Raw genomic sequence first — 26,697 nt, 5'->3', positions numbered from 1 at the left:
TACACCTCTAACTGTTTCATTCATTCATTTTTTGTTGTATGCCTCCTGTTTGCACCAGATACTCCGCAAGGCACTACAGATCTAAAAACCTTTAAGAAAAAGCTTTTGTTGTAGGAAGTTCACAACTTTAAACAGAGACAGACATCTAAACAAATTCACTACAACAAAGAGGACAACACAAATATGAAGTTTGGTGGTAGCACTCCACATTCAGAAAATAGTTTAATTTTTCAATTGTCAAGCTCTTTGCAAGATTAATGTATATGGTCCCTTCAATTTTTCAATCCGCAATCCCTCCTTAGTGCACTGCAATTTCACTCCTATCCCAAAAACTAAAATAAAACATTTTTTCATTAAGGTCATGAATAGCCTTGCCAAATCCAAAAGAGCCCTTTCAGTTCTAATTTTATTTTAGGTTTCCAACTTTAAACTTTTGGCCTTTAAGACACCACTTCTTTTTTTTTTTTTTTTTTTTTGGTATTTCTTGGGCTGATCCCGCAGCATATGGAGGTTTCCAGGCTAGGGGTCCAATCGGAGCTGTAGCCACCGGCCTACGCCAGAGCCACAGCAATGCAGGATCCGAGCCACATCTGCAACCTACACCACAGCTCAAGGCAACGCTGGATCGTCAACCCACTGAGCAAGGGCAGGGACTGAACCCGAAACCTCATGGTTCCTAATCGGATTCGTTAACCACTGCGCCACGACGGGAACTCCAAGACACCATTTCTTTTTCTCCCCTCTTGCTTCTTAGGCAGCTTTTTCTCAGTCTTAATTATTGACTTGTCTTCCTTTCTTCAGTTTGCTTTAAAAGTTGAAGTTTCAGCCCTCTTACATTACATATATATCAAGTAAAATAATCAATTTCCATATTCAGTGATTCTCGAATTGGACCTCTGGGCCCAGATCTCTCTCCTGAGCTCCCACCACTGTTGAGCATTTCAATTTGACAATCCACCTAAGTTTCTCAAATTTGACATGTCCCAACACTCCCACAATAAATGACACAACTTTCTAACCAGTCACACTAGTTAAAAAAAATGTCATTTCATACTATTCCCTCTCAATTCCTTACATTCAAGCAAACCTCTTAAATCCTAGAGATTGTATTTTTAATCTGTTAATTCCATCCCATCTTCCACTGTAACTCTTTCATGGATCACTGCCAGAACCTTGTCACCAACACCTCTGTATATACACTTAGTTTCAATCCATATTCTAGAACAATGCCAAAGAGATCATTAAAAAGGGAAAGTCTACTTACTCAGTTCTGACAGTCCATCATTTTAGCTCCACTGTCTTCAAGAAAAAGAAAAAAAAAAAAAACCTCTTCCTGTGTCATAAAGACAACATCTCTAGCTTTTGCTTAACAATGGTCCATACTTAACTCTTTGTCATGTCCAATAATACACAATTGTATTTTATGTTCTCCCAAAGTCTGTAAATGCCTATCCCTAAGTCTGTAATATACAGGTCAACTCAGTTGAGGTGTCACTTTTCTAGTAATTTCTCTTACCATTTCCTACCACACACTGAATTAGGTACCTGGCTCTTATGCTACCCCAGCATCTTGTGCTGCCTGTCAAAGCTTATCACATTGGTTCAATACTGTGTACTGACCACCTGTGAACTCTCCAGGGACAGCTACTATGTCTGTTATTTCTATATCCTAAGGGTTTAAAACACTGTCCGTCTCCCGAAAGATGAAAGTTTGTTAAAAGAAAGCATAAACTCAGTCTTTATTATAAATTATCAAATTTATGAAAATAGTTTATGTTCTTTTGCCTTAATGTGAACAGATATATTTTATATTTCTGAAAAAAGAGAGGAAATTTTATATGGTCTTCAACATACTTTTGTATTATGAGTAAATGACTTACTCTTAAAAATTCATTAACTCTGCTTTTCTTTGGTAAATATTATATGAGGCAATGATTCTGAAACCAAGTTAAAAATTTTTAAAAACTAACAAAGAATTAGGGAGCAGTCTGACTTAGTAATTATGCTACCTTCTTCTCATTATTCTACTGTGAAACATCCATTATTAAAATATTCTATGAGTTTCCATTGTAATGCAGTGGGTTAAGAATCTGACTGCAGCAGCTCAGGCTGCTGCAGAGGCAAGAGTTCGATCCCTGGCCCAGCACAGTCAGTTAAGGGATCCGGCATTGCCACAGCTATAGAAAAGGCTGCAGTTATGGCTCAGATTCAGTCCCTGGCCCAAGAATTTCCATATGCCATGGGTGCAGCTATTTAAAAAAAAAAAAAAATTCTAGAACAAAATGCTGGAAAATTATTCTAAGACAGAATATCACTTATCAATCAGAATGATTTCAGTGTAAATCTTGCATAACATTTATAAATAAGATTTTAGGTAAGAAAATAAACTGGATAAAATCTATCTATAAAATTAAAAGCAGGAGGTAGAACTTAAGGACTGCTTCTTAGATATCTTGTTCTATACTAATCACATGTACTATTTCACATAATTCCAAAAAAATCCTGTGGGATTCACACTATTATTATGTATTTCCTTCCCTCTTTTTTTAAGGGCTGAGAAAACTGTAGATTAAAAGCATGAGATAATCTTTCTAAGTTGCACTGCTAGGAAGTGGTAAAGCTGTGAGTTAAACAAAGAGCCCCCTAATACCAAAGCTGATGCTCTTAACCACAGGGCTATACAGCCTCTAGTTGTGCTTATCCAGAAAGTACTCAAAAGTCCCTTGGAACTAGTCCCTTAATCAAAGCTTATGACTATATCTAACATTAAAAGTTAATAATAAATGTGCAAGGTCTAAGATACTACATACATAAAAGGGAAATACTGAGTGCTTCATTACTGACTTGGTATTCCAATAAATAACAACAGTGTGCTACTCCCTCATAGGAATTTGAATTTCACTGCTCAATCACAATCTGCTAACCTAAAGGCTTATCCTACCAGTTTTTAAGACTGGTTTTCAAAACATTAGCTAGTGGCTGGTGTGTTCCCAGTGGAATGAAGTTAACATAGACACATAAGTACCCTAACTCACTTGAGGTGATCATCATAAAAATATAAGGAAATTTTAAGTAACAGTGATCTTCTATCTTTGTAATTTGTCATAAGGTAATATTTTTGAATCTGTAACTACAAATCAGTAAAAAATTGCAAATGAGACTGTAAGTTTGGCAGTTAGCAAATTACATCACATATATAAAACATCGACATTTTTTAGACTCTTGATAAGACCATATAAAATACAGTGATAATTTTTTTTTCTTTAAATATGTCGTCAACTAAAGGAAAATAATCAAACCAGCTATAGTGGAAAAAATAAAAATCATTAAAAGAAAAAAAAAAAAGCCTCCTCTTCTTCACATATCATTCCTGTTCCCCAAATCAAATATTCCTTTTTTTTTGTTTTTGCTTTTTTTAGGGGCCAGACCTGTGGCATATGCAAGTTTCCAGGCTAGGGGTCAAACTGGAGCTGTAGCTGCCAGCCTACACCACAGCCACAGCAATGCGGGATCTGAGCTGTGTCTGCAACCTATACCACGGCTCAGGGCAATGCCAGATCCTTAACCCACTGAGCAAGGCCAGGGATCGAACCTGCATCCTAACAGTTACTAGTCAGGCTCGTTACCACTGAGCCACAACAGGAACTTCCAGATCAAATATTTTTAAAAGAAGGAATTAAACAGCTAGAACAGGGGTTGCCTTTTTTTTTTTTTTTTTTTTTTTTCCCTCTATAGGGCAAGATAACAATTTCCTTAGATTTTTCAGGCCATGCATTCTCCATCATTACTACTCAACCCTGCTGTTACAGTAAAAAAGAGCTTGCCCAAAATTCCTGTTGTGGCTCAGCAGTTAATGAACCCAACTAGCATCCATGAGGACACGGGTTTGATCTCTGGACTCGCTCAGTGGGTTAAAGATCTGGCATTGCTTAGTGGTGGTGAGCTGTGGTGTAGATTGCAGATGCTGCTCAGATCCCTTGTTGCTATGGCTCTGTCATAGTCCGGCGGCTACAGCTCCGATTGGACCTCTAGCCTGGAAACCTCCACATGCCTCCATATGCCCTGGCCCTAAAAAGACAAAAAAATAAAAAAATAAAAAAAGAGCAGCATGCTTGAGTTTGAATAAAATTGTATTTCTAAAAACAGGTGTGAGGCCCGATTTGACCCACGGGTAATAGTTTGTTAACCCTTGGCTTAAGAGTGCTCTTCCAGGAGTTCCCGCCGTGGCTCAGTGGTTGACGGATCCGAGTAGGAACCATGAGGTTGCGGGTTCAATCCCTGGCCTTGCCCAGTGGGTTGGGGATCTGGTGTTGCCGTGAGCTGTGGTGTGGGTTGCAGACGTGGCTCAGATCCTGCGTTGCTGTGGCTGTGGCGTAGGCCGGCAGCTACAGCTCCGATTGGACCCCTAGCCTGGGAACCTCCATATGCCGCGGGAGCGGCCCAAGAAAAGGCAAAAAGACAAAAAAAAGATGAGTGCTCTTCTATGTCTCTTACTCCACTAAACTCAGGAGACAGCAACAGCACATTATCTCAGCGCATTTTCCCTCAAAAGGTTGTAGGAGATTATGTGTCTAATTCAAATCGACACAACACTTCATAAGAGAAAAACAAACAAATCTTTACCATCCCTATCATTTTTAAAGAAAAAATTCCCACAAGGTATTCTACCAACATCAAAAATTAAATAGTTATATAATATTTTTATAACCTCAGTGCAATGGCATAAACCTATACTCATCAAAATGAAGTATGAACACAAAGTAATGCTTCTTTCTCATTCTTTCAGTTTATTACTTATGAAAGAACTTTTTAAACATTAGAAATGCCAATTTACTTTGTTTTGAGAGATAAATTTAAATATATATTGAACTCAAAAAAGGCTAAAAGTAATTTTCCATTACCATTTAGAGCAATTGTAGGTCTATCAAGGACTTTAGCAAACATGGATATATCTGTTCCCCACTCTAAAAATAATAACCAGTCAGAAAATTTTTTTAAATTTCACTTTCATTCTGCTTCATTGAAAACAGTATGCTGCTCTATAGCACTAGAACTGTATCTAGTCACTTATGATGGAGGATAATGTGAGAAAAAGAATGTATATATGTATGTGTGACTGGGTCACTTTGCTATACAGCAGAAAATTGACAAAAATTGACAAAACACTGTAAAATAAAACACTGAAAAAATAAAAATCATTGGGGGGGGGAAAGAAAACCATATGGATAAAAGAAAAGGTGAAAGGAAGAATACTAATGTAGGAAATGATTGGCAAATGCCTGAAATGGTTTCTGGAACCAGGGAAAGATATGTATGGAAATCCTTTCTCACATCCTGCCATTTAGCTGTTTTATAGATGACTGGGTATATGGGAAAAGGAGAGAAAGTAGATATAAATAAATCTTAGTTCCCAAGCATATATACTTAAAACAGGAATCTATGATTGTTATGACCACATAAAAGTCACAGCTGCTCTCTCTAAAGTCAGAGATAGGAATTTCCACATTAACTTCCATTTCCCATTTAAAATTAGGAATCCTGTGAATGAGTGCACACCTTCAGCGCAAAGAGTAGTATTTAATTATAAGTACAACCCTAGCAATGTAGTATAACCCTTAGTGGATATAATAGTTAAGGTACCTAAAAATAAACCTGAAATATTCCTGTAAATAATTTTCTCACTTAAAAGCTGAAAAGCTTTGCTTTTCTGCATTCAACAAGTTAAAAGAAAGAGTAATAAACAAACCCAAAGGGACTCCTTGAATACATAGATATATTAAAGAATGAGGTGCTAAAGTTAAAAGATAAAAAGCAGAACATGTTACGTATGTTCAGAATTTTTTCTTCACTATTTTAAAGGAAATTTATCAGACCCCTCTAATTTACTTTAACACATTACGCGAAATGCCCTTGGTTTAGAATTAAAATTATTGTATGACGTACAAAATGTCAAACTGTATTATATCAAACTGTATTTGATATAATGCTAGAATTGCACTTATTCATGATGTAGGACCATAATGTAACTATAACTGTGCCATAACAAAGCTTTGAGGAATGTTCCAAACTTGAAGTCCAACTTTAAGTAAAACCTTCTGTTACAGTAAGCTAAATTACCTGAATTTCTAATTTTTCAGTAAAAGAAAAAAAAAAAGGTTTAATTTCAAGTATAACTATAAGCAATGTTTTTGCACTCCATACATGAAATAAGATAATACTTTAGAAACTACTTACAGTAAATATCCGTCTGCCAGTTCGATCAAAAGTTACACAGTAGACGGACGACAAATGTCCAAGAATTCTTTTATGCATTTTCATGTGCTGGTACACTGCAGTTGGAACAAGTCGCTCAAGCCTGTATTTCCCATTCAGCTTCCTTGAAAATAAAGTATCCGCTATGAAGAAAAGGGGGAAAATAAGTACAATTCAGAACTTAATTTCCTTAAATGTCATCTTTTAAGAAATCACATATTTCAATTTCTCATATTTTAGTAAAAATAAAGATGTTTTCTAATGTATATGGCTCCTGGTTAAAAGCCTTCGAAACAGACAGTAAGAGCCCATTATTTCACCTTAAATAAGTTAAGCCAGGCACTATTATTCTCATTTTACAAACAAGCAAATTCAGCTAAATGACCTGTCTAAAATCACAACATAAGGCATGAAGCTATGATTAAAATTCAGACTTCTTTACTCTCTGGCTAGTGTTCTTTAAACCCCCAAATCATTTTTATATGACATTATTTCTTTAAAAGGTGCCCTGTGAGATAAATCTAAATATGACATACTGAATGTTTTTAAAATTTTTGCAACAAGTACAAATAGAGGATAATTTGCTGTGTTATTTTAAAAGATAAACTGGGGATCTTGCCACTGCATTACGCAGTGTCAAAGACCTGAATAATGAACCTAGAACCTATAGTTTTTATAAGCTATAGAACCTTCTAAAACCTATTGCTCTCTTTCCACCTGGTCCATTTTAACCCTCTTTCAGGATATGTCTGAAATTTATCTTCTGCCACAAAGGCTGATGTGCTGACTCTGGCCCAAAATGTTCTTTTCCATCTAAATTACTACTGTACTTATTTCCTATACTGCTACTTACAGACAAAGAAGGTGCTCAATAAATACATGCTGACTTATCTGTAGGCACATGGTTCACCTGCAGATTATCTTTGGTGTGACTACCATCTACACTGAATAGTAAGCACTACACTTTGTCACTTAAAGGAAATTAAATATATGTACAAAATACTTAAATAGTATTAATAATTAATTAATTATTACAATTATGCTCTAAAGATGATGAAATACCAATATCTCAGGTGTATTGTAAAGAATCTCAGTATTTATTATTTTATTTGCACACAATAAATGTTTGGCTTACACTATGTTGCAAGTGAAAAAGAAAATTTGGGGGACTGGCGAGGAGACAGGTAGAAGAATACTTCTCAGGTTCTAAAGCAGTAATATTTCAGGGAATAATTATATCATGCTTCGGCGTTCTTTTATTACATCAATCATTTTTATTCTGCTAAAGTATATCTCATGCCATTAGCATAAAAGTTCTATGATACAATCTATTTCAACATCTGTGTACCTAAGACAAACTATGAAAGTTGTTAAATTTGTATATTTAGACTTCAACTCATTACACAATAACAGAGATTCAATACATTTCTAAAAAACCCTCAGACATTTTTCCTTATGCACAGAAATGGCCTGATGAAAGACATCCCCCCAGTGCTTTGGCTCCAAACTTATTTGGAGCAAAGACCACGCAAAACCACAGGCATCAACTGTCCTGCCAAATAAAAACTCCAACGACCTTATCCAAACATGAAGGATCAATGACATCTCAGACTTACTGTCTGTTCTGTAAGAAAAATAAGTGATACCTGTAACACAAATGTTGACAGTGCTGTGTTACCAAGATGTAGTTTAATTTCCTACATCTAAAGTTTACAAAATTCTCAAAATGTCAAATTTTATTAAAATATTTAAAACTGTTCAGGTATAAAAATGATTGTTGGAGATAACCATAAAATCCTTAATGATGATCAAGCACTTTTACATGTCAAATCTTTTTAGATGAATTTGTTATAAAGACTATTTATAATTCAGAGTTGATAAAGCCAAAAAAAAAAAAAAAAAACCACTTCCCTTAAGAGAAATGTTACTACATTCTTAAACATAGTTTTTACTGAATATTTACCTAAACTGGTATTAAATCTTTATTTTCATTTTGAGAGTCAACTGATAAAAATATCCCTTTTAAAAAGTTACAGTCAACATTTCAAGTAAAACCTTCCAGAAACAACATAAAGTGAAATATATTTATAGGTAATACTATATTCTACATTACTCTATGCCATGCTTTGCTACCAATTAACTATCGAATATCTACACTCTGACTGCATCCTAAGGGAGAAGGTACCTAGCAGCGTCTTTGCTCTCAACCAATTTACAAACTGGTACCATTGTACTAAAAAACATGACATACAGAGAAAACAGTATGTGGATGTCCCAGGTGCTGAGCTGGTGGTTCAAATTTGATACATGGAGTTAAATAAAGTATAAATAAGGTTCGATAGCTGAAGTTTAACCGAGAAGGTTTAATTTGAAGAAGACCTGACCAGATCGAATGAGCAGAGAATTTTTATAGAGGAGAGAATGCTGTAGGACTCCCATTCAAAAAACTCACATTTCCTTTTACTATATAATTTGCATAATGTCTTATCTTCCCTACCAGATCTTAAGTACCTCAAGGACAGAAATTCTGCCTTATCCCTATTTCCTACAACCAAGTGTAGAGCCTTTTAAATAAAAAAGTATATAAATGAATCTTCATTAATACTAAGAAATGCAAGATGGTTCAATTAAATTTACAGTTTTATAGTAGAAAGGCAAATGGCAATCATTCACTTTCTAAAGAAATTGTTAATAGACTAATTGGATTTTTGAGTAAAAAGGAAATGTCTCTTGGATTATAGGAACTCCTTAAATTTTATTAAACTAGAACATCAATTTTTAAAATGAGCATGGTTAAGAGGTCACAAAGGAGTAAGTTCTTTATGTGACATTATTATAGTTTTAACCTTAAATCAAGTAACATATATGACTTTGGTTTAAAAGTACATTTATTTTCCTAAGTGGGGTGATGGGAAATACACTTAAATTAAGCCTGCCAAAGCAAATTTCTATCTTCTTCACTTGGCAAGTTCTATCTTACCCGCCAGGGCCAGTTAAAATGTCACCTCCTCTAGTAAGGCTATAGTGAATGGTTGCCCTATATCATGCCTCTGTTGAAAATTGCAAATGTTCATCATTTCACTCAGAATAAACACCACACTCCTTATATATCAACCTACCAAGATACTGCATAATGCTGCCTCCCATTACCTCTCTGGCCTTATCCACTACTTCTCCCAACATGTCAGCTATGCTCCTGAAGTCTCTGCATGGGCTATTCCCTATGGCCAGAATACTCTCCTCACATATGGCTAATTCCCCAACCTACTTCAAATCTTTCCTCAGATGTCTGCCACCTTCTCACTGAAGCCTAACCTGATCAGTCCATTGAAAAGTACAACTCATCCTCTCCCACCACCCATATAACGCCTGATCCCCTCTATGTAGCTTAGTATTTTTTCTCCATCATTTATCACCTTTTATTTCTTAATTATATTTACTGTTTACTTCCTGCCTCTCCCCCCCCACCACGCTACAACATAATAAACTCCACATGGGCAGGAATTTTTTCTGCTTTGTTCTTTGATTAGCCTGAAAGCTGACAATGATAGCTGGCACTTAGTACAAGGTCAAAATATTTTTGGTGGATTTAATAAATTAATTAAACATCAGTAAACAATTGGGTTTAGGAATAAAACGAAAATGGTTATCTTTTCTGGACAGATTATAGATTCAAAATATCTCTGAACAGTTACTTATTTCAACTGCCCTACTAAATGTATTTCATTTAGAGGGAAAGGGGTAAGTACAAATATTTACCCAGTCTTCTGAGTGAATAGACCAGTAAGGTGAAATAAAACTTCCAGAAATCACTGTTATCCATTTGAAATACCAGTCTTTTTAAAGTATGAAGAGAGAAAGGAACAAAACAATGAAAAGTGTCATCTGTAGCAAATCACTGAACAGCCTTTGAAACAAAGTCTATGTGCTCAAGTCTACAGAACTAATTTCTAGAGATAAACAAAAGGCCCACAATTTGTTAAAGTTAGATATAACTGCATATATAACTACATATATATGAACAGTAGGGTCTTAACTATTACTTCTGTGGGGATATTCTAGGTAATAAAATGATTGATAAAATTCCCCCACAAGTCACTCTTTCCTAGTACAGACCAAGTTATTTTTCAATAATTGATTTATTTAATCATAATACTAATGCATACTCAATGGAGAAAATAAGAACATGAAGGTCTTTACATAACTCTATCACCTAAAGCAATCACATAAAATTTTGCAGATATTTCCCTCATAAACAGCACTTTAATAGCTATGTTATATTCCTTAATGAAATAAAAGTTAGGCTTTACGTTAGATATTGGTTTAAACTTGACACTGAGGAGATTTTATTCTTTCTCAATTTCAATTTCTCAAGTTATACTTTCAGAAACATCTTCCACAATATACTTGGTTTTCATATTATGCTGTTCTTTGACATCTCACAGTTTCACAAATTTACAAAGCCAAAATTCTATCAGTATTTTTTCTTTTCTTTCATAACTACTTCTACTGCTTTAATGTGAAGGGTCCTCCTACCAGCCAGCAGTATAATACATATCCATTTACATTTTACTTTACTTTTTTGTGGCTTAAATTTCTCACTTAACCGCTAATACATTTGAAGTTTTAGTATATATTGAGTTTCTAAAAATGTTTCTCCCCTAAATAACAAATCTTTTGTTCCAATCTTTTCACTAAATAATCCTTCTCTATTCCATTAAATTGTGATTATCTTCTATATATATTTCTGTGCTAGGCTGCTAATGGCATGTTGATTTATATGCCAGTACCAAAACTTTAAATTTACAATTAATGACAGTTTACTTTTATCTGGATATTCTTCATGAGTGTCCTTTTAAAAATATTGTATTCTTATCTTTTATCTGACTATTCTTCATGAGTGTCCTTTTAAAAATCTCTTATTCTTGATTTATTATCTAATTTGAAGGTTACCGCAAAGTTTTAAAAATAAATTTGTTGGAAACTAAAGTTTAATTTCATTCATATATAAACAAGTGACAACTGTCTATCCAGGGACATGGTACGTGTGTCCTATAACTGGGCTCAAGTTTTCAATGCAGCTCATTTAAGAAAAAGATAATAAACATAAGCATATTTACCTCAGTTTTTCTCATATACAAATTGTACCATTTGGTCAAGTTCATGGGGAAAAAAGTGGGTGGCTTCCAGAAAAGAGCATCTGCAATAACCTTAGTGACTCCACTGTTGAGGATATTAAAAAATACATAAAACCTCTGCAAATAAGAAAGAGCTAAAGTAGAAATATCATCACCTCTCTCCAAAAGGTTTTCTCCTAAGTACTATTTTTCATTTTTTAATTGAATTATAGTTGATATACAATGCTATATGAATTACAGATATACAATATAGTGATTCACTATATTTAGAGGTTATACTCCATTTATGGTTATTATAAAATATTGGCCATATTCCCCGGATTGTACAATATATCCTTGTAGCTTATTTTATATATAAGTTTGTACCTCTTAATCCCCTACCCCTATACTGCCCCTTCCCCTTTCCTCTCCCTACTGGTAACCAATAGTTTATTCCCGGTATCTGTGTGTCTGCTTCTTTTTCTTATATTCACTAGTTTGTTGTATTTTTTAGATTCCACATATAAATGAAGATCATACAGTATTTGTCTTTTTCTGACTTACTGCACTTGGTGTAATATCCTCAAGACTATCCTAAGTACTTTTAAAAAATGGACAAGGATACATGGTACAAACTGCAATCCAAGATCAAAATAAGTCATTGTTGGAGTTCCCATCATGGCTCAGGGGAAACAAATCTGACTAACATTCATGAGGACACAGGTTTGATCCCTGGCCTCACTCAGTGGGTTAAGGATCTGGCATTACCGAGAGCTGTGATGCAGGTCACAGACATGGCTCAGATCTGGCGTTGCTGTGGGCTGTAGTGTAGGCCGGCGGCTACAGCTCTGATTTAACCCCTAGCCTGGGAACTTCCATATGCCGCAGATGTGCTCCTAAAAAGACACTAATAATAATAATAATAAGCCATTGCTTGAAAAGATGATTGGGGGAAAATTACAATTAACAAAAATGCATGTTAGGTTTTGTTGTTGTTGTTGTTTTGATGCTTATGAACAACATAATATGCTATAAGTGTCTACTCCAGTGTAGGAAAACTATTTCCCCCTAACAATAAGAACTGTTGGGCTTAGGACTAGTGCCTACAGCTTTTGCCAGCTCATGAAAGCAGAGCCCTGCTGACAGCAGGTCCAATGCAAGAAGCGTGTAGCTGTAGATTCTAAAACCTAGAGATTTAACTTTTATGGCAGTAGAAGAATTAGATGAGGAGGCAAAGAGAAGAGAGAATATATAATTCAGAGGGTATAGCTTAGGCCCTTTCCTGATACAGAAAAAAGCATACTCAGATAAGTAACATCAGAGTGTTTACCAGAAGACTTTATTTTTGACTGTGCCCACGGCATGTGGAAGTTCCTGAGCCAGGGATCGAACCTGTGCCATACATTCAACCCAAGGTGTTGCAGTGACAATGTCACATTCTTAACCTGCTACACCACAAGAGAATGCCATTGTATTATATTTGGACTAAATTTATTCTGTGATTCTGCCTAAAGAAAACACTTGGAAAGCTCCCATAGTTTCTGTATATAAAATGCAAAATAAGTTATAATTTGTAATTAATAACCACATAAATAGTTCCTAAATTAAAACGCAAAAGAGAATGGATTCTGGATAATCAGTACCTAGATTTTAATTTCCACAATCTGTGTTTATATAGGTTTATAACTATAAAACAAGAATTTGGAAACCTACAGAACTAAACTTGAATAAACTACAAACATACCTCATTTTTATTGTGCTTAGCAATGAAAAAATTGAAGGTTTGTGGCAACCCTACACTGATCAAGTCTACTGGCACTGTTTTTCCAACAGCATTATTTTCTAAAGCATCTACACTGTTTTGTTTTGTTTTAGAAAAATGCTACTACACAATTAACAGACTATAGTGCCCTAGGAAATCAAAAACTTGGTGTGACTTACTTTATGGCAATATTCACTTTATTGCAGTGGTGTACAACCCAACCATAATATATCTGATGTATGTATGTACAAAAATAATGATAGACACGTAAGCAAGACCACATGAAAACAAATTTCAAAATGATTGACCCCTTTAGACAATAATTTTCCCAACAAAATAATGCTATATCCATGACCAGGCACTCGGAGGGCAATTTCTTGTCTCTATAGGGTATTTGTGATTTCCATCAAAGTATTATGTAGCATAAGGCATTTGGTAATGAATAACTTTACATAACATTTTATTTGTTTTAAATAATCACAAATAATGTGTTTTGTGTGTGTGTGTGTGTCTTTTTGCTATTTCTTTGGACCACTGCCACAGCATATAGAGGTTCCCAGGCTAGGGGTCAAATCGGAGCTGCAGCCGCCGGACCACGCCAGAGCCACAGCAACGCGGGATCCAAGCCACGTCTGCAACCTACACCACAGCTCAGGGCAACGCCGGATCGTTAACCCACTGAGCAAGGGCAGGGACTGAACCCCCAACCTCATGGTTCCCAGCTGGATTCATTAACCACTGCGCCACGACGGGAACTCCCACAAATAATGTTTGAATGAAAAGGAGATAATGCAACTGTATTGGTCATAAAAAAAAGCTATGTAATTCTGTAAAAGAGAAACTATGCCAAAGCCAGGAGTCAAATACCTTAAGAAAATAGCTATAAGGAAAGAGAAAAGTTACCAGAGGTTGAAGCTAGAGAGGTTCTTACTCTGACTTCAAGAATATCTTATCTGCTGCAATTATAGGGAGGAAAAAGCTATGGAAAACTATTATGATGTATAGCAGATTTGAAAAATAATGGCTACTATTTCCTGAGTGCTTTACTACGTGCCAGGCACAGTTCAAGGCACTTTATATACGCTCTCATTTAATTTTCACCCATCTGTAAAGGTGGGTACCACTATTCTCCCCAATAAGGGGGTATTTCTTACCAACAAGGAAAGGGAAGAACAAAATGAAACTCTCCCAGGGGTGAAGTCCAAGTTTGAATTTAGGCAGTCTGATTCCAAACAGTGTACTCTTACCACTCCACCACACTGGCTAGGCAGACAAATATTAGACAGAAAGGAAACACACCTTTTTATATCAGATACAAGTGAGACTGGTTAATTCTGGGGCTGTTCTATTTTTCCAAGTTTTCTCCATTGAGCATACATATAGATCCTGATCTTTTTTTATTAAATAAAGTGTAGCTCAATCCACCTTGAGGAGCTCAAAAGAGCAGTATGAAAAAATATGAACTGTCCAAAGAGATTAACTTCAAAGACTGATAAAAGTAAGTCCAGGGATAAAGATGCAAGGAATTTAAATTTATTTAATCATAATAAAACCTAAAGACTAAGTATATTAAAGTATTTGAACGTATGCTACACTATAGAGAAATAATCATTGCCTGTTCAACAAGGAATTCAATGATATACTGCAAAGAATTCACATCCAGTTTGATTCAAAACATAAAATAACACAAAGGGCCATCAATTTTGTCTATAAGTTGTTTTTTTTAAATCTTTCCCATTAAGTTTCTGAAGTAAAAGATGGCAAAGATATTTTAGGTTCAGTTTATTTGGGAATGAATTATATAAATAGGAACTTTTAACATTTATTTTCTATAGAGCCACAATTGAAAATCTTACCAGAACAATTCTTCTGAATAGCCTAATAACTAGAGTACTAACAGATATTAGTAGGAAATCCAATCTAATATTGAGAGCCAGAGATCATCTGGGAAATAATTCAACACAGGTTGGTTTATTTCTACACTCCTATTATCCTGTATCTAGCAACAGACCAACATACAAATAAAATGCCAAAACAATAATCATAATGAACAAAAATACCAACTTTAGTTTAAGTAGGAGGGGGCTGCAACACTAGAATGATAATTCCTGTAATTGGCCCCTTTTTTTGGCCATGCCCATGGCATACTGAAGTTCCCAGGCCCAGGGAGCAAACCCCAGCTGCAGGATTGACAAGGCCAAATCCTTAACCGCTAGGATACCAGGAAATTCCTATAATTAGCCTTTTTGTCCACAAAAAAGAGGGGGAAGGCAAGAGAGAACAGAAGAGTAAAGGGAAATAATTACCTGGGCAACACAACGCCCCTGAGAGCTTCTCTCCTTATTTTACAACTGTAACTAAAATAATTAGTATGCACAGTAGCTGCCCTCCAAATCTCTACATATTCAATTTTGATGGTTAGTTGTATCTCCTGTTTGAAAGACAGCATGTTTTTTAAGATTTAGCAGATATCACAAATATGAATAATGTCTGAAAAGGAAAACTCAAACACTAACTGAAATAAAATACACAAAATGAAAAAAAAATGATTTCAAGAATTAAGCAAAAAATATCATGAACCAAATACACAAATAAGCACTAAAAAAACCAAACCAACCAACCAAACAAAAAAAAGACATTACAATTATTAAGATTGTAATTCCTTAGAATTACACAATTACCTGATTTATATTATTCTTCTTCATCATCTCTTTCCTATGATGAAGGAAACTATGCGATGATACAGAAAATACTACAGTGGTATAATATTTTCAGTTTTAAATACTTAAAGATTTTTAATATGTTATAGTTCAATAAAATTTTAAAAAATTAGTTTTGTTTTATTTCAAACATTTTAATCATTCAATTTTGAGTCAACAAACATTTATAGAGCACCTATATGGGCCAAGTATGGGCTAAAGGATGTTAACAGAGAAAAAGAAAAGACAGTACTTACCATCGTGGAGGTTGTAGTTTATCAGGGAAGACAGACATGAAACAAGGACTTACAACAATGACACGTGTCATCAAATGGAAGGTACAGGGGAATCTTGAAATACACAGCAGAGGGTCCTAAACATATAGGGGAGTGTGATATCAGGGAGTAAGGGAAGATGTCTCTAAAATATTGACATTTAAACTAAGACCAGAAAAATGAACAGCCAAACAATGTTGGTGGGAGGGAAGCATATTCTACCGAGGTTGAGAGAAGAGCACATGCAACAGTCTGAGGCTGAAAGAGCGTAACATTCAAGCAACATAAGGAAGTTGGGTAGAACGGGCACAGAGCACAAAGGGGCAAGTGTCAAGGGGAAAGACTGAGAAGGTAGAGGGCAGACTGTGGAGTACTTTCTAAGCTTTGTCAGGCACTTGGGGCTACTTCCCAAGAACAATAAGTTAATGTTTTTTTAGGGAAGAATGTAACTAAAAGCAAAAGCTGATTTTACAAAAGAAATCAGGGAGTTCAAAAACCAAAATTTTAGAAAAAATTAATCAGTGTGCTAACCAGATTACAAAGGCATTCTCAAGGAACTAAGTATTTTCTCCCCAATTTATTTATCTGGTAAGATATGAACTTGAAAGAACACATTTTTTCATTGTTTCTAGAGTTCATATACTGGAGCATAATTCAAAAGGCTCCTATACCCAAATCCATAAATGGACGCAGGTAGTATAAGACTAATGGATAAAGAATTTCACAGAGAAGGCAAAAAGGTGCTATATAAATGTGATATCAAGATAAATGCATAAGATCAAAACAAAATAACCAGGGATATAACTGAGTTAGTTCTACCTCTCATTAATAAAGTGGTGGTATCTTGCAGAATTATTATGAAAAGCAAATAAAATGTTTTGTAAACTCAAAGGTATTATGTATTAACATCTATACTGACTGTCCTTAAACAGTTAAATCCTCATATGTTATAAAAGTAAATGTTACTGAACAGTTTTTCTTATACTTTTTAAATACTTTTATGGGAGATTATTTGTTCCCCTGAATTTTTCTTAAGTAGCTGAACAAATTGCTGCTCTGTTTATATAAATATCCACTCAGCCCGATCATAGACTTTTCAGTCTCAAGATATCTAGGAAAACATTTAATCCTTAACTTCAAAGGTTCCCTGAAGAAATTAAAAATAAAAAGTCAGAGACTTTATGAGCAAAATATGATAATTTGTTTCACTTCCAGAGCTATGAAATTTAACATCTCACCCAATAATCAATCTGAAAAAATATATGATACAAACTAAAAAAGGAAATGGCTAGTGTTTCCTAATTAAAACTGCTTGCCAGATACATCACAGGGATGGGGTGGGGTGAAGACCTCTCAACACATCTATAACCTAGAAACAAATTTCATCTTATGATTTACAAAAGAAAATAAAACACAGCTACAAGAGCAACAATTTAAACTCACCCAAGGAAACAGTCATTCTTCAAAGTGCCTCCCCTTTTTGGTCAATCATAATTTGAAAAGAAATTTGAGCAAAAGAAAAAATATATAAATAATAATATCTATTTTATACACTTGGTACTTTGGCATAATGAACATTAGCTTTATTTCCCTTAAAAAACAAAAATGCAAATACATTTTAGTAGTCTCTCACAGCCACCTGTTCTTAGGAAGAAAAAAAAGAGAGAGAAGGAAGTAAAGGGCAGGGAGAATAGAGGGTTAAAAAAAAAAAAAAAAAAACCTGTGACAAACGTAAATATGAGTATCATTCTGAACTTTTTTTGTTCCACCACAGTTCATTAATTACATCAATCACATACTGCTTCTTCACACAATATTTAGTAATGCTGAGGAGCTGGGCCTATAAAGAATAAAACATAACCTCTATCCTCCAGGCCCTAACAGTATAGTAAACAAATGTAAATAAATGAATATCATTCAGGGGACAGATTAAAAAACAAAAACCAAGACCCTACACACAGCTAAGTTGGAAACAGTTAAAGAACAACACATATTATAAAACTATATAACCAGAAAAACAGAAGACTATAAATGGTGGAAGAAAATGAGTTCTGAAAGAAAAAATGGTTACTGAGAAAATAATAGATCAAACTAAATGTATGCAAATAAGTGATGAGTAGACACCTAACTAAAGATAAAGTATGGACTATGAGAATATCAGGGAAAGGACAAATGAACAGAAAAGAAACCATAGGTTCTTGACTCCTATGATTTGCTGAATTATTTGCCAAATGCTAAATCATACATCCTATGTTAAACCTCAAATATTTACAAAACCACTTTTCTAATAATTATGTAAGAATAGTCACATGAAGAAAAAATTAATCCTATAATTCCAGATCCTAGTCCAGTGCCAGATTTAAGAAACTACCAATTGCAAAGTAAGTCAAATACTGGAAATATGGCAAAACATAACAAAGAAAATGAGAGGGGAAAAGAAGCTTCCCTTTAAAACTGTAGTCAAGATTTATTAGCAAAATAATTCATTAGTGACAGGAAGAAAGGTAAAAAGTAACATTTGTTGCTGTCTACTGTGTGCCTCACTTTGCTGTCTCATTTAGGCCTCCAAATAAATGGATATGGTAGCTATTATATCCATTTTACAGATGAGGAAGTTGAGAGGCTGAAAAATTAAACAATTTGCCTACAAAAGCAGAGTCAAGATTTGTACGTAATTTTAAGCGAATACTTGTTACTTTTGTTCAAACTAGTTTGTGGACAAGATGTAAGATTCCTCTTAAGGTATTGTAGTCCCCTCTTATTCATGGTTTTTCTTTCCATAGTTTTAGCTACCAGTAGTCAACCGAAGTCCAAAAATATTAAATGGAAGATTCCTGAAACAAACAATTCCTAAGCTGAAATTGCACACCATTCTGAGTAGCACAATGAAATTCTGCATCCTCAGCTCAGCTCCATGCTACCCAGGAAGTAACCATCTCTCTGTCCAGCACATCCCATCAACTAGTCACTTAGCAGCCTGGTTATTAGCCATCTGGGTTATCAGACCTGGGTTAACAGATTGACTGTCCCTGGTACTACAGTGCTGGTGTTCAAGTAACCCTTATTTTACTTAATAATGGCTTAAAGCACAGGAATAGTGATGCAGGCAATTTGGATAAACCAAAGAGAAGCTGTAAAGTACTTCCTTCTAAGTGAAAAGGTGAAAGTTCTCAACTGAGTAAGGAAATTAAAAAAAAAAAAAAATCCTAAACTGAGGTTGCCAAGATCTACACTAAGAATGAATATATTCTATCCATGAAACTGTGAAGAAGGAAAAAGAAATTTGTGCTAGTTTTGCTGTTGCACTTCAAACCGCAAAGGTTACCACCATACTGTGTAAGTGCTTAGTTGAGGTTAAAAAAAAAAAAAGGCATTAAATTCATAGAGTATGATATTTTGAGAGAGAAAAAAAAGCAAGACCATGTTCACATAACTTTTATTACAATACAGTTGATTCTTGAACAACACGGATCCCCTTTTACTAGGATTTTTTCAGTAAGTACTTATATAGTACTACACTATTGTGGGGTGGTGGGAAGCCAGAGCCTTGGTTAGAGGCTGCATTATTCAAGGCTCAGTTAAAGCCTGCATTATTCAAGGGTATAATATTACAATTGTTCTATTATTAGTTATTGTTGTTGATCTCTTACTGTGCCTAATTTTTAAATTTTATCATAGATACATATATATAGGAAAACCCAGTAATATACAGGGCTTGGTACTATCTGCAGTTTCAGGTATACACCAGAGGTCAAAGAATAATCCACCAAGGAAAAGGGGCAACTACCGTACATGCTTTTTAGCGTTAACTGTATGTTTGTGTTGTACAGCTGTTTTTCAAGGCAAAATTGTTTCCTTACACACAGACATTTTTAAGAATCAGGTTCCCCAATATTCCTTATCACCACCTACCAAGACTGTAACCTTGCTGCAACAAGTAAACAACAAAGATATGGAAGTATCTAGGCAAAACAGCACAAAGGATGAAAAGTGGAAAACCTAGAGATAAAAAGTTTACTTGGCTAACAAGGTAAATCTAAGAAAAACACAAATAAGGCAATTAGCAAAAAAACTGCTTTAATTTATTTCAATCTTTTTTCACGAGATGAACATGCATTAAATGAACCTCCAAATTTAACTTAAAAATGTCCTTAATGTATCTATATATCTCCTTTCCTCTCTTCTCTCCTGACCCATGTCACTCACTATTGATGTAGGGTATAGGCAAATAAATGCAGAATAAACTGTAACTGAAAACAGACATAATATGGGTAAAGAGGTGGGAGAAAAGACAATACCAGGGATTTCTTAGTAGCTATGAAAGTAAACACTGCCATGCCAAGTACCTCCACAATTCTTCCACAGAAAATGAGATATCAGCTAGTGATAGCAATGGATTAGTGGGATCTTGCTTTTTTTTTTTTTTTTTTTTGCTTTTGAAAACATTATTCAAGGAGTTTTAAAGGGCTGGAAAGGAGCCAACCACTTTGGTTCTCCTACCCTAAGAACTGAATTTCAGTTCAATTTTCACAATTTGGATCAAATAATAAGAGATACGAAAGCAGTCAGGATTTATAAGCATTTAACAAAATAAAAAAGGATGAGACAACACTGAGATAAGCTCGAGTTGGTTTCAAAATTATACAAGTATGGATTTTAATACTCCAAATATACATAATGAATTGATAACTCAGTTTACTAATAAACCTCAATTTCCTAAAAATCAGTTTCTGGAGTTTTTCCCTACCACAAAGCTCTCCTTGTACCAAGTCTTTCTCTTCTTTCAACAAACTATTTTTTTACCCTCCCACCAACTTCTGAACTTTTCTTGTCTCACCTCAAATCATCAATTACATCAACTGCTCAATGCCTCTTTATTTACTAGTTACTAATGCTGAGGAGCTGGGTCTATATACCGAGCACTAAAACAGAATTTCTAACCTCCAGGACCTAGTAGACAAAACAAAGGTAAATAAATACCAGGACTATATGATAAAAGTTTCAGAAGAAGTAAATGTAAGCACTAATTCTGCCTGGTTACATTTAGATTTTAAGGGACAGATAGATAAATGTTCACAGATTGGAAAAAAAAAAAAAAGAGAGGGACATTGCAGAGAGAAATAAAACATGAGCAGAGGCCAAGGGATGAAGAGACTCTGGATGATTTTAAGAACTGCCCAATTGTTGTGCAAAGCTATAGCACAAGGTACAGGTGAGGAAAAGGGGGAAAAGCTCAGTTTTGTGAGCCACATTACAGGGTTGAGATGATTCAAAGTCACAGGGTTAAAAGAAGGCAAGACACGATCATATTTGCTTTAGAGAAAGTTCAGAACAGTGGTTCTCAACTGGAGGCAGTCTTACCTGTCCAGCATTTGGGAGTATCTGGGGACTTCCCTGGCTGTCACAATTGCGGAAGAGGAGCTACTACTAGCATTTAATGGGAAAAGGCAGGGATGCTGATTAAACATCCTAAAATGCACAGGATAACCATCTACAAAAAGAATTATCTGCCCAAACTCTAAACAGTGCTGAGGTTAAGAAATCCCAGTTTAGAGCTAAATCCTAGGGTAGAGGAATGAGATTGGAGACAGGGGATTAACAAAAGGAGAAATAAGTACTACAAACATTCATAACTTTAAAAAAAAAAAAACAAAAAACTTCTGACTCATACTCTGTGATAACTTGAAATGATATACTACCATTATGCAGGCAACCTATTTTGTCAAAAAGCTTGATCAATTTTTATTTCCATTACCACCCTATTTACAATTTTATAGCAGTGATGATACCCTGATTGTCATCAAAGTGAACTTATGAGACATGACACTAAACTATGATTATTAATAAGTGAAGTCCAGCTTCTCTTCAGAAACTACAAAAACTATATGCAAGTACAAAACAAGATAAAATTGGCATTCTAGTACAGGTACATAAAAGAAATATGGTGCCGTGGCTGTAGCATAGGCCGATGGCTGCAGCTCAGATTTGACCCCTAGCCTGGGAACCTCAGGTGCAGCCCTAAAAAGCAAAAATAAATAAATAAATAAATAAATAATAATAAATAAATAAAATAAATAAAAAATAAAAACTGGCGTTCCCATCGTGGCGCAGCAGAAACGAATCTGACTAGGAACCGTGAGGTTGCAGGTTCAATCCCTGGCCTTGCTCAGTGGGTTAAGGATCCAGCATTGCTTTGAGTTGTGGTGTAGGCTGCAGACGCAGCTCAGATCTGGTGCGGCCTAAAAGGACAAAAGACAAAACAAAAGAAACCCCAAAAAACAAAAAACAAAACAAAACAAAAAAAAGAACTAATGTTCTGAAAACTTATCTTAAGGAAAGAAAACTTATCTTAAATGTTAAAAATGAAATAAACTCTTTCAGAAAGGTATAACAATTACCTGCTTGATAATTAATTCTATTATTTGAATATGCCAATTACATTTCTCTGATGCGAAATGAAATTCAAGATTTTTTTTGCTGTATTTATACCTCATATCCATGTTAGCATTATTTACTGATCTGACCTGGCATAAGATATTTTTATTTGATTTCACAAAACATTTGGTATCCTTTCCAAAAAGTGTCTAATAATACCAGCTTTCTTGAGGAGCCAAGTGTTACTATTTGAAAGTTTAGCTTATTGGGAATAAGGCATAGCATAATGGGAATCAGTCTGGCTTCACAACTCACTAAATGTGTGACTTTGATTAAGTCACCAAAACCTTTTTATCCCTCAATTTCTTTTTCCAAATTTCCAGCTTACAGACCACTTAAGGTTTTAAAAGAGAAAATAAATGGAAAATGCTTAAAGCAGTGCCTGGAATATAGTAATTACATAGTAAATCTTATGAGAGAAGTTACCATTTTTGATAGTCATTTTGATAATCATTGACAATCACTATCAATCATTTTTGCACTTTCATTGCTACCAAAGGGTTTAAAGAATGACATCACATATTCGCCTTATTATATGGAATCTGAATTTTTTCAAAAGGATAAACTTTTCCCTAGAGGAGAAACTCCCATTAAATTTACCTTCCCTTTCTTTCCAGAAAACTGTTCTACCCCCTAGTATATTTTTCTAAGTACAAATACACACTAATGTCTCAAAGTTGTTGTTGTTTTAATAGTTGTTCATTATAATAAGAATATACAGAAACCATTATTTAACTAGGACAATTTTATGTTAAAAAAGAAAAAAAAGGTCATTTATGATTACTGACCACACAAACATAGGATACCTTTGGAAAATAGCTCAGAGAAAATAATCCAGAATACATCAGATAAAAGATATAAAACATAAAAGAGTAAGAGAGGAGATAAGGTGAAAAAGTATAGCATCTGTTTAACTGGAATCCAGGAGAAGAGGAGAGAGAATGGAGCAGAAACAATATTTTTACAAGAGAATGGCTGACAATTTTCCAATGCCATTAAGGAAATTACAAATTCAAGAACCCTAATAAATCTCAAGATTGATAAATAGAAAAAAATTAACACTACAACACATCACAGTCAAACTGCAGAAAACCAGTAAGAGAGAGAAAATCTTAAAAACAACCAGAGAAAGAGATCATCTTCCCACCAGCAATAGATTAAAACCCAAATATATCAATAAATGCATGTAAAAGACAAAATGCCCCAGATAAAACACAAAAATTGTCATACTATATTAAAAAAAAAAAACTGCTTCTGTGCTGTTTTTAAGATATAGAAAATAAAAAGATACAAAAGGCTGAAAGTAAAACAACAGAAAAAGATATACTACATAAACAGTAAACAAGTTATACAAAACTGTACTATAGATGATCAGTGTAAGTACCCAGAAAAGAAATGAGTAGAATTTGGACAGGTGGAAGACAGGGAGAATAACATTCTGGATAGGCAGGAGAGTGTGGATAAAAGAAGAGGCTGTGATTGAAAATACGAAGGTCTCTGAAAGTCAAAAGTACAGATTTGGTGGTAAAAGAATTAAAACATCATAAAAATATCTTTACCTCGTATACTACCTTGTGAAGAGTAACACTGCAGTTAGAATTTAACAAGAATATTACAGTGTTACACAGTGTAACCTGAAAGGGAGAGAAGGAGAAGACACAGGAAGCAAGAAGACTTGTTACAGTAAGACAAAGACCTGGAAGGAGTAGAGTTAAAAGGGGTAACTTCAGGAGGAAGCCCTATATGCATCAGTGTTCCTTCTTTGAAATTTTAAAGGCAAAAAAATGCATTATGATTTAAAGAATAACCAAACTATTTTTGTTTTTCCACCATTATAATTAATCTATATTATAAAACTGTTGCCCACTAAATCAACCTGATATACATCTTAGCAAACACTTTTGTAAAAATACCAATGAGCTAAATAGCCTAGACAGGTAAAATATGTACAGTCCATAATTACATATTATGACTTCTTCACTACAGATGACTAACATAAGAAAAAAAATCTGAGTTTTTCCTTCATGAATGATATTGTACACAATATGAAATGCTCTGACTCCACAGCAAGTAAAAAACATTTGTATCTGCAAAAGCTCTTCACCAAGAGGATATCAAACGACTCACCAATGCTGGGTGGGCTACCATAGTTAACCGGTGACTCTGGTGGTCTTCCACAATGCAATGCAGCCAGAGCAGATCCTTTCCACACAACATGCCTGCAGCCTATGAAACACACACATGGTTAATGCATAAAGTCAGGGCACAAAGACAAAAAGCAAGAAGAAGAATGTCTAAATTCTATGAGAAATTTTGCATACTTTTATTTGTGCGTAGCAAGGACTGTCTTCCAGCTCCTAATAAAGTTTGTACTCCAGGAACACTTTGTGGAATTTCTTGTTCAAGAAGAGGTCCTAGTCGATGACATATTTGCAGCAAGTGATCAGGTGCTAAATGTCTATAATACTTCACCTAATATATGGAAGACATATAAAATATTTGCTAAATAAAGTGATAAAATTCTTTAGAGTAAATATACTTCAAAAATATAGTTTGTTCTGACTAGTCAATATTTCATTTTACTCCGGGCAAAAGTTCACTTTTATTCTCTAAAACCACCTGAATCACAGAATAGATACCCAATCACAATTTAATTCACTGAAGAGGAAAAATGCTAAAGAATTAATGTAACCTAAATATAGCATGTTATAACAGATCCTAGTCAATGCAAATATTGTACAATGAAAAAAATATATAGCGTTATAACCTAAAATGGCATGTTTCAGTTTTAAATTTTAATTTTCAAAAACTTCCAACAGTAGTTCCCACTGTAGCACAGTGGGTTAAGAAGCTGACTGCAGCAGCTTGGGTCCCTGTGAAGGTGCAGGTTCTATTCCCAGCATGACACAGTGGGTTAAAGGATCCAGCATCGCAGCAGTTGCAGTGCAGATCACAGCTGCAGATTGGATTCAATCCCTGGCCCAGGAACTTCAATATACTGCAGATGCGGCCATCAAACAAAACAAAACAAAAATACCAAAACTTCCAACAACAAAAAATATTAAACATAATAAATGTTCTAGACCTTTCATATAAAACCCAAAACAGTTCAAGATTAAAGAAACTTGACAGTTCATGTTCTCACTACAAAATTTAAAACATTTATATAATCTCTATGCTGAATTTTGCAATTTGTTTTCCAAAATTTTACAGAGAAAAAGGCCAAATTCCAATTCTTAAACAAGTTTTGACTATTTATAAAATAAATTTATCAACTGCAAAAAGTCCGAGCACTTTTGGAACAACTTCAAAGTACTGCTAAATTTATGCCAGCATTTGAAATCAAGAAATGAAATGCTAATATTTTATTATCCATCCCTTTTAGTAATTAGACAATATCTGCACAATAACGTAACAAGAATTAAATTAGGGAAAAAGTACACTATTTTTTTCACTTTAGGTTATCGAATTACAAAAAATTTCTCACTTTAATACCTAAATATTCTAGTGCAGCTGTTTTCAGTTCTGGAAACCCCTAGGGATTTCTCAGGTAAAAATTATGACTAATACATTAAATTGCTTTTTCACTCTCATTTTCTTGTGAGTGTACTGTAAGTTTTCCAGAGGCCACATGATATGTGATGTTCCAAAAGACTGAATGTAGAAGCAGATATAAGAATTTGCCTTCTATTAAGCCAGACATAAAACATCCCCCAAAGTGTAAAACAATGCCACTCCTCTCACAAATTTGTTTTGGAAAATAATTATGTTATAAAAATCTTTCATTTATATCAACCTGAAATGAGTTTATGTTTAAATAAAAAAAATTAACTTGCTTTAATTTTTAAATGATAAATATGAATAGATTATAATCCACATAAACAAAGGAACTGTAATAATTTTTATCAATGTAAAGAGGTGGTAAGGTGAAAAAGTTTGAGAATTGTCTCTTTAGTTTACTTAGTGTTTTCTTTCTTCCTTTGTTTTTCTAAACAATGGAAGCTTGTACCTTTTGACTCCATTTAACCATTTAATCTACTCCCATGAGGAAGGGATTCCAAACGTACAAACCTCCCAGTTATAAAATAAGTCATGAGGGTATAATAAAGAGCATGATAACAATAGTAATACTGTATTGCACAAGTGAAAGTTGCTAA

The 26,697-nt window shown here is 34.5% G+C and overlaps 1 protein-coding gene across 7 annotated transcripts in view; it reads right to left on the bottom strand.

Moving 5' to 3' along the window:
- The window catches only part of PHIP (pleckstrin homology domain interacting protein), a 130,617-nt gene that overhangs the window by 88,262 nt on the left and 15,658 nt on the right, over positions 1-26,697 (bottom strand). For all 7 annotated transcript variants that reach the window (XR_002344074.1, XR_002344075.1, XM_021092177.1 and 4 more), the window contains 3 exons: positions 24,862-25,012; positions 24,668-24,766; positions 6,235-6,395 (listed from right to left, as the gene is read on the bottom strand). Coding sequence is in view for 5 of the 7 variants with exons in the window: in XM_021092177.1 (XP_020947836.1) it covers positions 6,235-6,395; positions 24,668-24,766; positions 24,862-25,012 (411 nt within the window). In the remaining 2 variants the exon portion in view is untranslated. The remainder of the gene's footprint in view (positions 1-6,234; positions 6,396-24,667; positions 24,767-24,861; positions 25,013-26,697) is intronic.

This window comes from Sus scrofa, chromosome 1 (assembly GCF_000003025.6).
Source record: "Sus scrofa isolate TJ Tabasco breed Duroc chromosome 1, Sscrofa11.1, whole genome shotgun sequence".
NCBI lineage: Eukaryota > Metazoa > Chordata > Mammalia > Artiodactyla > Suidae > Sus > Sus scrofa.
The sequence above is the reverse complement of the archived record's forward strand: the minus strand, read 5'-3'. Positions and strand labels throughout refer to the sequence as shown.